Source organism: Pseudorca crassidens, chromosome 17, assembly GCF_039906515.1.
Source record: "Pseudorca crassidens isolate mPseCra1 chromosome 17, mPseCra1.hap1, whole genome shotgun sequence".
Lineage (NCBI taxonomy): Eukaryota > Metazoa > Chordata > Mammalia > Artiodactyla > Delphinidae > Pseudorca > Pseudorca crassidens.
The window spans coordinates 37,934,815-37,949,063 of NC_090312.1; the positions used below are offsets into that span (position 1 = coordinate 37,934,815).

The following is a 14,249-nucleotide window of genomic DNA, read 5'->3' on the forward strand; positions in this document are numbered from 1 at the left end:
ATAGCAGAGTTTTAATTTATAAATGATCTTTACATTTCAACTTTGTCAAAATATTTTATTAAAGTCACAGGCAACTCTTTCAAAAAAGGAAAAACAAACCTCTGCTAGGCACAGGGTAGAAACCCATCTGCTCAGAGGTGTGAGCTAGATGTAGCAAATTACATCTGCAAGCCTCACTGCAAATGCTCTCTAATGAAATTCAAGATGTTGATTTTGACCCACACACCCTACACAGATTGGATCTGGCTATATTAGCGATCATCTCTCCCTTCTCATGGCAACTGAAATCAGATGACACATTTCAACAAACAGTCCCTCATTTTGAACTTTGAAGTCCAAGTTCAGTATAGAAGGCTCAAATCTATAAAGTGAGAACGCTTTTGTTCATCCTATTGATCATCTTTGTAATGCTAAAGGGTTTTTTTTTCATTTTGTTCATATCATAATGACTAGATCACTGTATTTTGAATCTAAACAACTAGATTCAAAAATTAAGGTTTAAATAGAAATTTAGAACTCCAGTATGATAACCAAGCAACACCAAAGACAAAGAGCAAGAGAAAAATAACTTCACAGGAGTTATGAATCCAAGTTAAAAAAAAAAAAAAAGATAAAGAAAGTTTTAATTGAAACCACGGTCTTCATAACCACCAGGGTCAAATGGTGAAACATCAAAATTTTAACTAAAAATTCAAAGTTGTTTCCTACAGTAGAATACAGACAATGCATCATTAAGTTCCATTTTTGCTTAAATTATCCTGACTTGGTTTCTGTTGTGTACAACCAAAGGATATCAAGGTATATATACATCTAAATACCATCTCTCTTTTCCGCCTTTCTCAAATATTTTTTTAAAGACACTGGAAATTTGTTATATCAATTTTTCACTTTCTGTTTAGTCCTTAAGGCACCATCATCTGACCTGCATTAACACTATTCCTCTGAAAGTACGGTGATAAGAAAAACCAATCATCCAAAATTGTCAAATCCCTTTCACATCTTTTAGTCCTCATCGTATTGGGCATCTCTGCTACATTTAAATGACTAGATTGTGTGTCTTCCATGACACTACTGCCTCATGGGTTTTTCTGTACTTACCTTATTCACAGTTTTCAACATAGATTATTTTTTTTCCTTTTCAGCCAGTGAACATTAGTGTTCCCCCCTTTTTCTATCTGGATTATACTTATTTGTCTCTACATAAGTGATTTCAGGTGATCACATCTTTTTTCATGGTCTTCCCTGCTATCACATTGTGTATCTCTAACAATGATTCCTCTTTTGAGCTCTAGACCCATATATGCAACAGCTTATTAGATATATTTACCTGAATGTCCCACAAACACTCTACAGTATGTGCCAACCTAAATTCATCCTTCCCAGCTTCCACACCCAAAACTAAACCTCTTTCTTCATTTGTAATCATAATATTAACCATATAAATGTCTACACACATCCAAGCTAGGAACCATGGAGTTATTCTACACATTTACTTCTCCTTCACTATCTGTAACTAATCCAGTCACAAAGTTTTGCCAGTTTTTTTGTTAACTATTTCTCTATTCTTTCCCATTTTCTCCATCCCTATCGCCACCATTCTGGTTCTGACAGTCATGTTTCCAGACAACTATAATAGCTAGATGCAATATCTAATCTCCTTGCCTCCAATTTTCCTATCTTCCCCTGAGCCCATGCCCTCTCAGAACCCCACCAAATCCATCATCTACAATTATCAAAAAACATTTACTGAACAAAAATGAGCTGAACATAAAACAATAATAGTATTGGAGAAGCAGACTAGAAAGAAGCGCAATCGGAAGGTGGCATAGATTTAGATACACTGCATATCTGGTTGATCATGAATGACTGAAAATATTTATCTACATTCTGAAACCAGCAAAATGACACTGAGAGAGAAAAAAAGCATTATAACTCAAAATGAGGATGAGAACAGGAGAGGACAAAACAGCAGATAAGTAATATCATGAAATTTTTAAACATATAAATATAATAGATAAATAGCAAGTGACTGAGGCCCAGAGAGATAAACCATAAAGGATCAATCTGATTCATGACAACCATCCTTCAACAGGTTCCAATACTCAAATATGTCTGAAAAAGAGAATGTGGAATGACACTGAAACCAGGAGGACTAGTTGAAAACTGAAAGTGAACAGACCTCAAGATTCTTTCTCAATCTATGCACAGGTATAAAGATAAAGAGTAAACTACTTTTTACATGTATGCATCAAAGGGTTATACTCAAATATTTTTACAAACAACATTTAAAATGAAGAAAAAATATATACTTATGGTCTTTCATAAGTTAATATCTACAGATTTTTAATGCCTGAAGAAGTTTTAAATATCTTGAAATAATCTCCTTTCCTCAAGGTAGGTTTGGCCAATGAGAATAACCAGGTGGTTAAAAAACTGAAACCTGAAGTAAAATTTAGGTTTCAATGTTGATTATATAGTCACTCTATAGTCTCCTAGGGAGTATGAAAAATAGACTTTAGAAGTTTCTATTTGATTCTAGTCCTCTCCATCTGGTGTATGATATTTTTAAAAGTTGAAAATAAACTAAGATTCTAACTCATCAGTTCTGGAAAAAAAATCAGAGAATATAATAACATCTTATGCTTTAAAGATGGAGACTTCTGTAGTTCTTAAGACGTTCATAATATATTGGAAAAACAAGATAAGAATAAAACAATTTATCAAATGAAAAGGACAAACAGTTGAAGTTGGCAGGAGCGCTGCAGGAGTAAGAGGGATTTGAAAAGAGTATTGAAGAGATAACAAATAGTACGGTAGTACACATCAGCCCTTTCATAAAATCCATTAAGGGGTGGCTATAATATTGTCATAACATCTTTAACCTCACTGGGGGATTCTATTTCCAGAAACAATGGTAGATTTCATTCCCTGAATGACCCTTGCACTAAAAACAAATGAAAATGATGAATGTATTTATAAAATGTTTATATGTAACACATAGTATGATTAAAACTTATATTTGTTTACACACACAAACACGCGCACGCACACACACAATACCTCCTTAAAATCATTAATGAGTTTCTCCAAAAAGTAAAGACTATTAATGCCATGGAATGAGAGAAGCCAGAAACTCAGAGGTAAACAAAACAAATCGCTTGAGGCATTTCAAAACTGGTGAAATTGAACATCCTTGCTCACAAGTAAGGCTGATTAAAGAATTAGACAATAATATAAAATAAATGATTCATGTATCAAGAAACACAAAGAAGCCTTGAAAATTATGAATAAAAAGGAGTTTTAAAAATCAATCAAGGGCTTCCCTGGTGGCACAGTGGTTGAGAGTCCGCCTGCCGATGCAGGGTACGCGGGCTCGTGCCCAGGTCTGGGAAGATCCCACATGCTGCGGAGCGGCTGGGCCCGTGAGCCATGGCCGCTAAGCCTGTGCGTCCGGAGCCTGTGCTCCGCAATGCGAGAGGCCACAACAGCGAGAGGCCCGCGTACCGCAAAAAAGAAAAAAAAAAATCAATCAAAATGAAAAGAATATCATAAGTAAAAATTTAATAAAGTGCTACAAAGTTCAAAAACGGGTAAATTAATTTATGGTTTTAGATGTCAAGATGCAGTTTGAATCTGAAGAAAGAGGTTCGCAAGGAACTAGAGAAGATCTCCTGGGTGCTGGTAATATTTTTGATCTTGATTCAGATGTAGGCAACAGGGGTAGGTTTATTATAAAATGTATCAAGCTGTGAACTAAGAGTTGAGCAGTTTTCTATATGATATATTTGAATTCTATAAAAGTTTATTCAAAAAATTCAATGAATAACTGTTTAACAGCATATTAGACCCAGCTTTAAAAAATTAATGAAATGGAGGACCAGATTAAAGAAATTACTGAGAATGCAGGTCAGCAAGTCAAAGAGAAAAAATATAAAAGTACAAAGAAGAGACAAGAATAATACAGTAAAAATGTGAAAAATTCTAAAATATATGTAAGAAAGAATAAGGCACAGGCAATATCTGAAGATATTATGCCAGAAAACTTGCAGAACTCATAAAAGACACCAACACTAAAACTTTAAAACGCAAAGATTTAAAAAATTCTGAAAGCTGCCAGAGAGGAAGGACAAAATACCTTCAAAGAAACACAAACTGCAAGTGGACATTGCAGATAAATATTTTCATTGTCAATAGGACAATGAAAAGCAAGAGTCAGCACAATGGAATTTTTAATGGGTCAGACAAAAATAACTACCAACAAAGAAATTATATATCCACCAATATATCTTTCAAAAAGGAGGGCAAAATAAAGACATTTTCAAACAAACAAAATTAAGTTTGCTAACAACATATCATCACTAAAAGGCAAAAGGAAAATGGTCTGAGATAGAATAAAGGACTGAATTGTAAGAAGGAATGTCTAGTAAGGCACTAGTATAGGAGTCCACAAACATGGCCCATGACCAAATCTGGCTATCAGATTTTGTAAATAAAGTTTCAAAGAAACACAGTCGTGTCAGTTCATCAACATATTGCCTACGGCTGCTTCTGCACTCCAAAGCAGAGTTGAGTAGTTGCAACAAGACCACATAACTGGTAAAACTGAAAATATTTACTATCTGGCTCCTTACTAAATAAATTTTCCAAACCCTGCCCTGATTATATATATGCAATAAATATAAGCAATTATTTTTTTAAGTGATAAACCATTAATCCAGAGAGGATGATTGAATTAAAGTATTTTAAGACCTGTGTGTTGTTCAGTAGCAGAGTAAATAACTTGATTTAATGCATAATTTAATAAATTAAATATGCAGCTTAATATTTCTAGGACCAGAGCTGACTTTGAGGAAAGGGTGTTAATTTCTAAGATTGAAAGAAAAACAGTTAAGGAATACTTTCCAATATAGCAGGAGAAAAAAGGAATTAAAATAACATATATTACAGTATAAAGGAAAAAAACTGTTATTTAAACAACTAAATAAATTCAAACGAGATAGTGAACAGATAACAGGAGAAATGGAGGATGGGAGAAATGGGAGAAAATATTTGCAAATCACATATCTAATAAGTGTCTAATATCAGAATATATAAGGAACTCTTACAACTCAACAATAAAGAGACAAATAACCCAACTAAAAAGTGGGCAAAGGATTTGAAAAGGGACTTCCCTGGTGGTCCAGTGGGTAAGACTCCGTGCTCCCAATGCAGGGGGCCCGGGTTTGATCCCTGGTCGGGGAACTAGATCCTGCATACATGCTGCAACTAAGAAGCCCACATGCCACAACTAAGAGTTCACATGCTGCCACTAAAGAGTCTGCATGCTGCAAGTAAGAAGGCTGCATGCCGCAACTGAAAATCCCACATGCCACAATGAAGATCCCACGTGCCGCAACTAAGACCCAGTGCAGCCAAAATAAATTTAAAAATATTTTTAAAAAGAAAGGATTTGAATAGAAGAAGAAAATACAGAACAGGATCTACAAATGGCCACTGAGCACATGAAAAGATGCTCAAAATCATTAGACATTACGGAAATGAAAATCAACACCACTAGATACCACTTCCCACCCACTGAGAAGGCTAGAACCAATAAGACAATAACAAGAGAACAATAATAAGTGGTGACACAGATATGGATAAATTAATATTGTAAATCAACTATACTTGCACATAAAAATATGTGACTAAATTAGAACCTTCATTCATTGATGTGGGATTGTAAAATGGCACAGATATTTTGAAAAACAGTCTTGTCAATTCCTCAAAAGCTAAAGCACAGAGTTACCAAATGACCCAACAATTCTACTATATATATCTAATAGAAATTAAAACATATGTCCATGCAAAACAGTGTACAAGAATGATCATAGCAGCATTATTGATAATAGCCAAAAAGTGGAAACAACCCAAATACCCATCAAGTAATGAATAAATAAAATGTGGTATAACCATAAAATGAATTATTATTCAGCCATAAAAAGGAATGAAGACATACATACTATAACAATGGTTCTATGAAAGAAGTGAAAGATGGCTTCTTTCACTTACCACTTATAATGGTAAGTGAAAGAAGCCAGTCACAGAAGACCACAAATTTTGTTATTTCATTCATATGAAATGTCTAGAAGAAGCAAATTCATAGGGATAGAAAGACAAGTGGTTCGTAGGGTCTGGGGGGAAGGGAGAAAGAGGAGTAGGTGCTAATGATATACCAATTCTTTTTAGGGTGATAAAATTATTCTAAAATTTTATAGTGATGGTTGCATAAAACTTGTAAATACACTAAAAATCATCTAACTGTATACTTTAAATGGAAGAATTTTATAATATGTGAATTTTATCAATGAGTTTTAACAAAAAATCACGGTACAAATCATTTAATCTTACAAAAATTATTCCAGAGTTAAAATTTTAAAAAAAAGGAGGAAGCACTCCCAGCTCACTTTATGAGCTTTATGAGCTCACTTCACTCTAGCATATCGTTGATATGACATGTAATAGCTATTGTGATAATAAGGAATTCCCTATAACTGAAAACAAATAACAAAGAATGGCTATGTCCAATATGCTAGAGAAATTATCAAGACAAAGAGCACTTAAGAAGAACTCTAAAGAAGTTCCTTCTAACTCTCACAATTCTATGATTTTATGATAATGGTATTCATATCATTAAGTACCAACATTAATTTCTGCCAGTAAAATCATGCTTACTTTTGATAAACCTATGAAAACTAGATTTCAATGGAAATTTCAATAGAGAAAAGGAGAGAGAAATCGACATTAAGTCAAAATCAAAAATTGCAGACTGTACCTGCTTTTCAATAACAGTACTGTGGTAATCTGAACGATATCAGGATTCAGACACTTACATCCTAATAATATGAACAAGGTGTTGACCTATTTAGCACTGTCAAAAAATTTCAGGCTTGTTATTAAAATATAGATTCACATTATTTACTTTGTGACTCAAAACTTCTCCAGGTTCACACAGTTTGAAATGAATACATCAAAGTTCAAAAGGGTATGAACCTACAACTGAAAACACTGCAACATCAGAAATCAAGTATTTACTGAAGAAAGATCCATGGCTCCAATCATCACACAATTATCTACTTTATTTAAATAAATGAGTAATCTAGAAATATAGCATGCTTGCTGTAAATAATGTATTCATTTGATTATGTATTTATGAAGCATCCATTCATAAGTCAAGTGGCTTAAATTAAAATCAACCTACTTATAATTCTTAGTTCAGCCTAATGCAAACATCTGAAACCAACATCCTTCTCAAGTTAATTTTATCTATGTTTAGCATTTCAGTGATCATACTGTATTCTATATGATCTTTTGTAGATAGTCTCCATATATACATATATATAGTCTCCATATATATAAAAGGTGTGGCTATCAATAAACATCATCATTTCGTTCATTCACTTTGTAAATCACTTAGTTCATTTCCATGCAGTTCTTTCAATGAGAAGACTGATTCACAAATGCACTGGCATTAAAAAAAAAAAGCAGTAAAACTAAAAATATCAGTATAAAATATAATAAACATAGTAAAATAACCATAGGAAGAATTTTTTTAAAAAGTACCTTCTTCAAGGATGGGTCGTGGGATGACAAAAGGAATCTCCTGCAGAGGTTCCATATACTTGTGGCCAGCACTAACAATCTTTATTTGAGGCAAACAGAGGACAAGTGTTCCTGGCATGCTGGTTTGTCCATGGTACCAACTTCTTACTGTTCCAGGAATGTCACCAGATACAATTGTACTTGGGGAAGGCAAGCTATCACTTGGGATGAACACACAACAAGATTGTACTTCAAGCTAGAAAAGAAAAGCAAAATCAAAATATTTGGATCAGACTAAATTTGAGAGTAAATGTATCCTCAAACATCTAATATCTTTACCAGAATACACAGGCAAGCCAAAAAAAAGAAAATGCCCCATACTTATGTCTTTATGAGTTACTTTCACTAAAGAATACAACAAACACTTGAAAAGGTATTGTTTCTTGCTATAAATTTGATCAAAAGAGCACAGTGACATGAAATGAAAACGTATCTGCCTTTCCACAGTTCTTTCCAAGAAACATGATTGAGTTAGAAAATGTGCTGGCAAAAAAAGGTGAGAAAATCCTTTTTTTGCAGTTCATTACATTTTGTTAACACCAGCTAAGGCCTTAGAATGGACTAGCATTTTATTGCTCTTACTTTAAAAAATAGAAAACCACAAACAGCTATATCTATGTGAATTTGTCCCTTACTTCACATACTGAAATTTAAGAAAAGAATATTTTAAATGTTCAGATTACATCTCTAGACAAACATTAAAGGAGAACATGTTTATAACATATAGTAATGAAGAAAATTCAGGAGACTTAAAAATCAGAGTGTTATTCCTTACTTTCATCATACTTCAACTTATTACCTAAATTATGATTTCAAGTGAAATTTTTATGTTCCCCTATGCCCAGTGTAGTTACTTAGGTCGCCAGGCCCTAACAGAGTTAAAGTAAGACTAAGCAAGACCAAATAAAAAATTGAATACATCATGAGTTTTTAATTCAAAAGCAATGTAAGTAAAAGCCTATTAGTCTTAGGTGACTCTTGTACAAGGTAATATTCTGTACCTGGTTAGTAAACTGCCCAAATAGCCTACCATACTTAAATTATTTTTAAGAAAATACAAAATATAACCTTTAATTTTCTAGAAAATATTTGGCATACAAAGGTATTATCTAATAAAAACTAAAATTTGTTTGCTTGAAAAATGTTTGGATAGTCTCGCAACTTAAAATAACAAAGAGATCATATTTTATAAAAGATAACTAAGAATAAAGTAATAACCTTCTCTTGGGGTTAATATATTCCTTAGTGAGAGCATGATATGTAACAGGTCTGGAATTCCTTGATATGATAAATAATTTGCCAGTCTTACAAATTAAGTACACTTACTCATTTTCCCTTCAATATTTCTGTGCATGGACAAATTGATGAACTCAGTGAAGAGAAATATAAGTAAACTTTTGCAAAAAAAAAAGTATGTTGGTTCATGATGTATGAGATTTTTTAGGTTTAGAATTTTATCTTGTAGCTTAATTTAAGCATGTATATGGTTAAGTAATTCATTGTTGATTTAAGATCACAACATTTTTAACTTCTGAAATAGAAGTGTATATTGTCTCAGATGTTATTACATTTATGTTTTAAAATATATAACTGCATTAGTGATGTTAAAGTGCACAAGCTAAAGTGGCACACTGACAGCATATTCTCCTATATTAATTACGGTTTTAAGGTCAAACAATGAAGGGTCAGTGTTTAACACTTTATGTTAGATTTTTTAAAAATATTTATTTATTTATTTAATTTATTTGGCTGTGCTGGGTCTTAGTTGCGGCATGCGGGATCTTCATTGTGGCACTCGGGATCTTCATTGCAGCATGTGATATCTTTTAGTTGCAGCGTACGAATTCTTAGTTGCGGCATGTGAGATCTAGTTCCCTGACCAGCAATCAAACCTGGGCCCCTTGCATTGGGAGTACGGAGGCTTAGCCACTGGACCACCAGGGAAGTCCCTGTGTTAGATATTGATGCTATGTTGAAAAATGCTTCCAACAATGTGAGATAATTAGTTTAATATGCTGCCGTACACAGATTTATACATACATGTCCTGAGAAACAAATTTAAATTGTGCCAAAATTTCCAAAATCACAATATATTCCAAATTTCCACTAATTTGGAAATCAATTATTCAATCAAATTAAAACAACCTGAGCAATGCATACAGAATCGACAGTATGTTAGCCTGACATACATAACAAGTGTAAAAAATAAACTTTCTAAAAAATGATGTATACTGTGGGGATTCTTTTAATGATAAGAACTAAAACATATACATAATCCAAATTGTTCAAACTTATTATAATGTTACATCTATTATGTATACTAAAGCTATCACATAAATCTTTTTACACTTTTAAAATAACTGTTAAACTGTATGTCTAAAATTGTGGTTTTAATGTAAAATGTTGAGTGATTTATATAAGTGAATATAAATCTGCAGCAGTAAATTTTGTATTAATGTAAGGATCTGACAATCCAAGGGAAAGAAAATGAAGTAATCTGCCAGTAAGAAGTCCTCAAACCGGGGGTCAGATCATGTTCATGGAAACCATCTGGTTGGGACCCTCTGAGCCACACCAAACACAAATGATCTTTTAAAAAAATATCCTATTCATTAATGCATCACAGCTGCACTGAGTGTTACTTCATTTTTCCATGGCAACATCCTTTTTGTTTCAAGGATCTTATTTCAGTTTTGGTAGCAACATGTTCTTTTGCCAATATTGAACACATTCATGTGTTAAAGTGAAGGGATTATTACAAATTCTTGAAGTAGAACCACCTCTATTTTGATTCCTATTAGGTCAAGGGCTACATATCTAAGTATCATATGCTGAGGATAAACCAATAAAGTAGAAATTATTCGGTATTATTTTAATAAATGAAATGATTGTCATGCGTTTTTTCTTAAGTTCCAAGTTCCGTTTTTTCTGAAGTTTCAAGTGCTGTTTGAAAAGATATATGCCATTTGTACCCCCATCCTCCATAAGTAAGGTTTGGTAAACTTTGATTTTTCTAATTTGTGTGTTCTATAACTGTGACCATAACTGAGTTAAAAAGAAGAGACTAAGACAGGTTTCATTTATACATTAACCTAATAAGCATTTTAATTAGCCCACTCTCCATTATACAGAATAACTTTACATAAATGCTTTAAAATGTCACACCATATTTTCTGCCCCTTTAAATAATGCTCCTATTTCCCAAATAACATGTTTTCCTTTCTTCAAAACTTGAAACTTGGACTTCCCTCGTGGCACAGTGGTTAAGAATCCGCCTGCCAATGCAGGGGACATAGGTTCGATCTCTGGTCCGGGAAGATACCACATGCTGCAGAGCAACTAAGCCTGTGTGCCACAACTACTGAGCCTGCGCTCTAGAGCCCGCGAGCCACAACTACTGAGCCCGCATGCCACAACTACTGAAGCCCACGTGCCTAGAGCCCGTGCTCCACAACAAGAGAAGCCACCGCAATGAGAAGTCCGCACACCGCAACAAAGAGTAGCCCCCGCTCACCACAAGTAGAGAAAGCCCGCACACAGCAATGAAGACCCAACACAGCCAAAACAAACTAAATAAATAAATTTATTAAAAAAAAAAAAAAACCCTTGAAACTTTAGTGATAATTATAGTTAGAAAATTTCTACAGAATGAAATGTTCTCTGCATGAATGTATTTTACTCCTCAGGAAACAGTTTCAAATAAAAAATAAAAGTGAAGAAACACTGCAGGTTGTATTTTCATTCACTTTTTCTTTCTTTTATTCATGCATTCTTTAACATCCACCATTAACTGAGCTGGAAGTCAGGAAAACAGACAAAAGACATAGTCCTAGCATTTAAGAAACTTGAAACAAGAGGATTTTAAAATACTAATAGCCTTACATAATTCTCACTAGAGCATAATAAAGTCTATAATGTCAGACACTGTGCTTATTTTGTTCAGGCTACAGTCTCAGTACATAGTACAGTGCCTAGCATATGCTAGGTGTTAAATAACTGTTAAATAAGTGAACACAATTATTTTTATTAGCACCAGATATTGATGTTAATTAAAATAATTGTTTAATGCATGTTGTTCATCATTTCATTTCACAGAGACATCTAGTAATTAATAAAATTGACTTGTTAGCCAGATTGGTTCATCTCCAGCTGTGGAACCTTTGACAAGTTATTTGGTCTTTCCATGACTTCAGAATCTTCATCTGTAAAGGGGGGAACTCAGCTTTGATATAAAGATGTAACATATTAACTGCCACCTAAATGTTCACTAAATAAACAAAGTCAATGAACATACACTAAATATCTACTATACACTAGATCCATATATTAGTTCTCATGGATTTAAGAAAGATGTTCACAATACTTTTATTTTAAAATGCTGTTGCTTATGGTTTAGCTGTCTATGCATACAGAGGCCAACAAAATAAGTAGTATTATATTTGCACTATGAAACATAAATAAGCTACAGCCCAAATTGTTTTCTTATTCTATAAATTCTCAATATGTTATGAAAATATTTGGGATATCTTCCCATTTCGTAGAAATCTAAATATACACAATTTAGGGCATTAGTTAAAAACCTCAAAAGTGCACCTGGTCTTCTTTTCCACAGTGAGTGTTACAAATCTCCACACTTTTCCCATAGATACTTGTCAAGGGAAGACATGAAAAAAATCCTAGATTTGTATTCCAGACTTCCTCTTCCTAACAAACTACCATGCAACTGCTGTCACTTTCTCAATGCCTATAAATAAAAATATAGCCCTGTGTGCAAATTTTAAGTATTAAATGTAAATAATTACTTTCATAATTAATGTGATTGACAACGGATATGTCTAGCCTAAAACGTCTTATCTCATCCTGGAGATAAGCCAGGAAGTTCACTGGACTTGAGAACATTAAGTGTATCGTGCAATATGATTACTGCATCACTGGTCATACACTATATGTAACTCTCTGGGAGAAAAAATTCAATTGTTGTAGCTTAACTGGCTTATGGTGCTTGAGAAACTTTGACACTCTCACCAAAATCTCACAGAACGTGGAAAGTCATTTCCTAAAAGGAATAAAAGATTATCAGCAAAAAAAAGGAGATCAGGATGCTTTGTATGGAAAATAAAGTGTCCATTTTACACTATACTGTCCACAGTCAGAAGACTTCAGAAACTACAAAAAACACCCAGGAAATGCCATAGGACAGCAACACGATCTTCAATGTAAAAGACAAAAAGACCTGAGTTTGGCAAAAACCAGGGTAATGTTCTCCTTTATTAGTGAATTCTAGGCCAGAGTACTTCTATTTTGTCAACCGCTTGCCATTGCCAATTATGTGGTTCTGGAATAAAAAATGTAATAGATAGGAACTTTGCTGATAAGCAGACGGAGAAAAATTGCAAAAAAAATGAGATTATGCTAATCTATGGTGAAAAGGCCCCCCCAAAACCAAATTCATATTAAAAAATTGTTCAGCACTACATTTAGCACTATAAAACAATCCAATTACAGTTAAGTATGCAAGTTCTTTTTCCCACTGAAAAACAAATAGGTTATCACAAATATTGTTGATGTCTTAATGCAATGTACGTCTTTCTAAAATAAGTAAAAAGTTCATGGGCTTAGCAAATATCAACTTTGGCTCCAAAATCAACTTTCCAGAAACTCTGATTCCAAACACATTTACTTGCTCAAACTTCCATTAAAAGAATAATCCTTCGATGGCTTTAAGTTATGATGTTTTGTTTAATCTGATGACAACTTCAGGGTTTTCTTTTTTATATTTTGGCTCATAAAATGTCTTGGACAATGGACACAACTTTTTTAAAAACTCAGTTTTAGGGCCCAGATTTTGATCATTGAATCAGAATCTAGTTTTATTTTTGAACTTTTTCAGAATATATTAACATTTGGAAATGTCTAAATATATAGTATGTATAATACAGGCCTGGGACTAGGAGTGAGGCAAGCAAGGTGCCTTGATCATTTTCAAAATAATCTATACAAATATACATCATTTAGTACTCCCATAATTAAATGTTAATTTATACACAATAAGCTTAGTCAACTGAGGAACATCAGACTAAACTGTACACTTAAAAAAATGGTTAAGGTAAATGTTACATGTGTATTTAGCCAAAAAAAAAAAAAAGAGGAACATCAGTATCTTTACTTATAACTAATCCATAATGACATATAAGATTAAGTTCATTGTTCGTGATAAAGCTAATGAAGGCACTGCATCATTACAAAACAAGCAAAAGAACCAAAAGAATTACATAAGAACGTTAGACTTGGAAATACCTAAAACATTACTTAATCTAGTCATTTCATATTACAGATAAGCAAAGTTAAGCCCAGAGTTAACATCCAGAATCTGATAGTGCTGAACAATGGCTCCTTGAAATTCTATACATCCTTGGCTTCCTTGAACTCTCTGACCTTTCATTCTACATTTCTGATCATTCCTTTAGGGTTTCCTTCAAGGATACTTTCTCTTATACTGACTACTTTAGAAATGGTATCTGCTTGGCCCACTGCTCTTTCAACTTAACATACTTTTTTGAATTCTCCTAGTTTTAACCATCTGTAGATGATTTCCAAAATTATATTTC

General features: G+C 33.3%; 1 protein-coding gene across 11 annotated transcripts in view; it reads right to left on the reverse strand.

Annotated features, from left to right (window-relative positions):
* VPS13B (vacuolar protein sorting 13 homolog B) overlaps positions 1–14,249 on the reverse strand; it is a 798,169-nt gene that overhangs the window by 427,292 nt on the left and 356,628 nt on the right. For all 11 annotated transcript variants that reach the window (XR_010936247.1, XM_067711645.1, XM_067711646.1 and 8 more), the window contains exon 23: positions 7,603–7,837. Coding sequence is in view for 10 of the 11 variants with exons in the window: in XM_067711645.1 (XP_067567746.1) it covers positions 7,603–7,837 (235 nt within the window). In the remaining variant the exon portion in view is untranslated. The remainder of the gene's footprint in view (positions 1–7,602; positions 7,838–14,249) is intronic.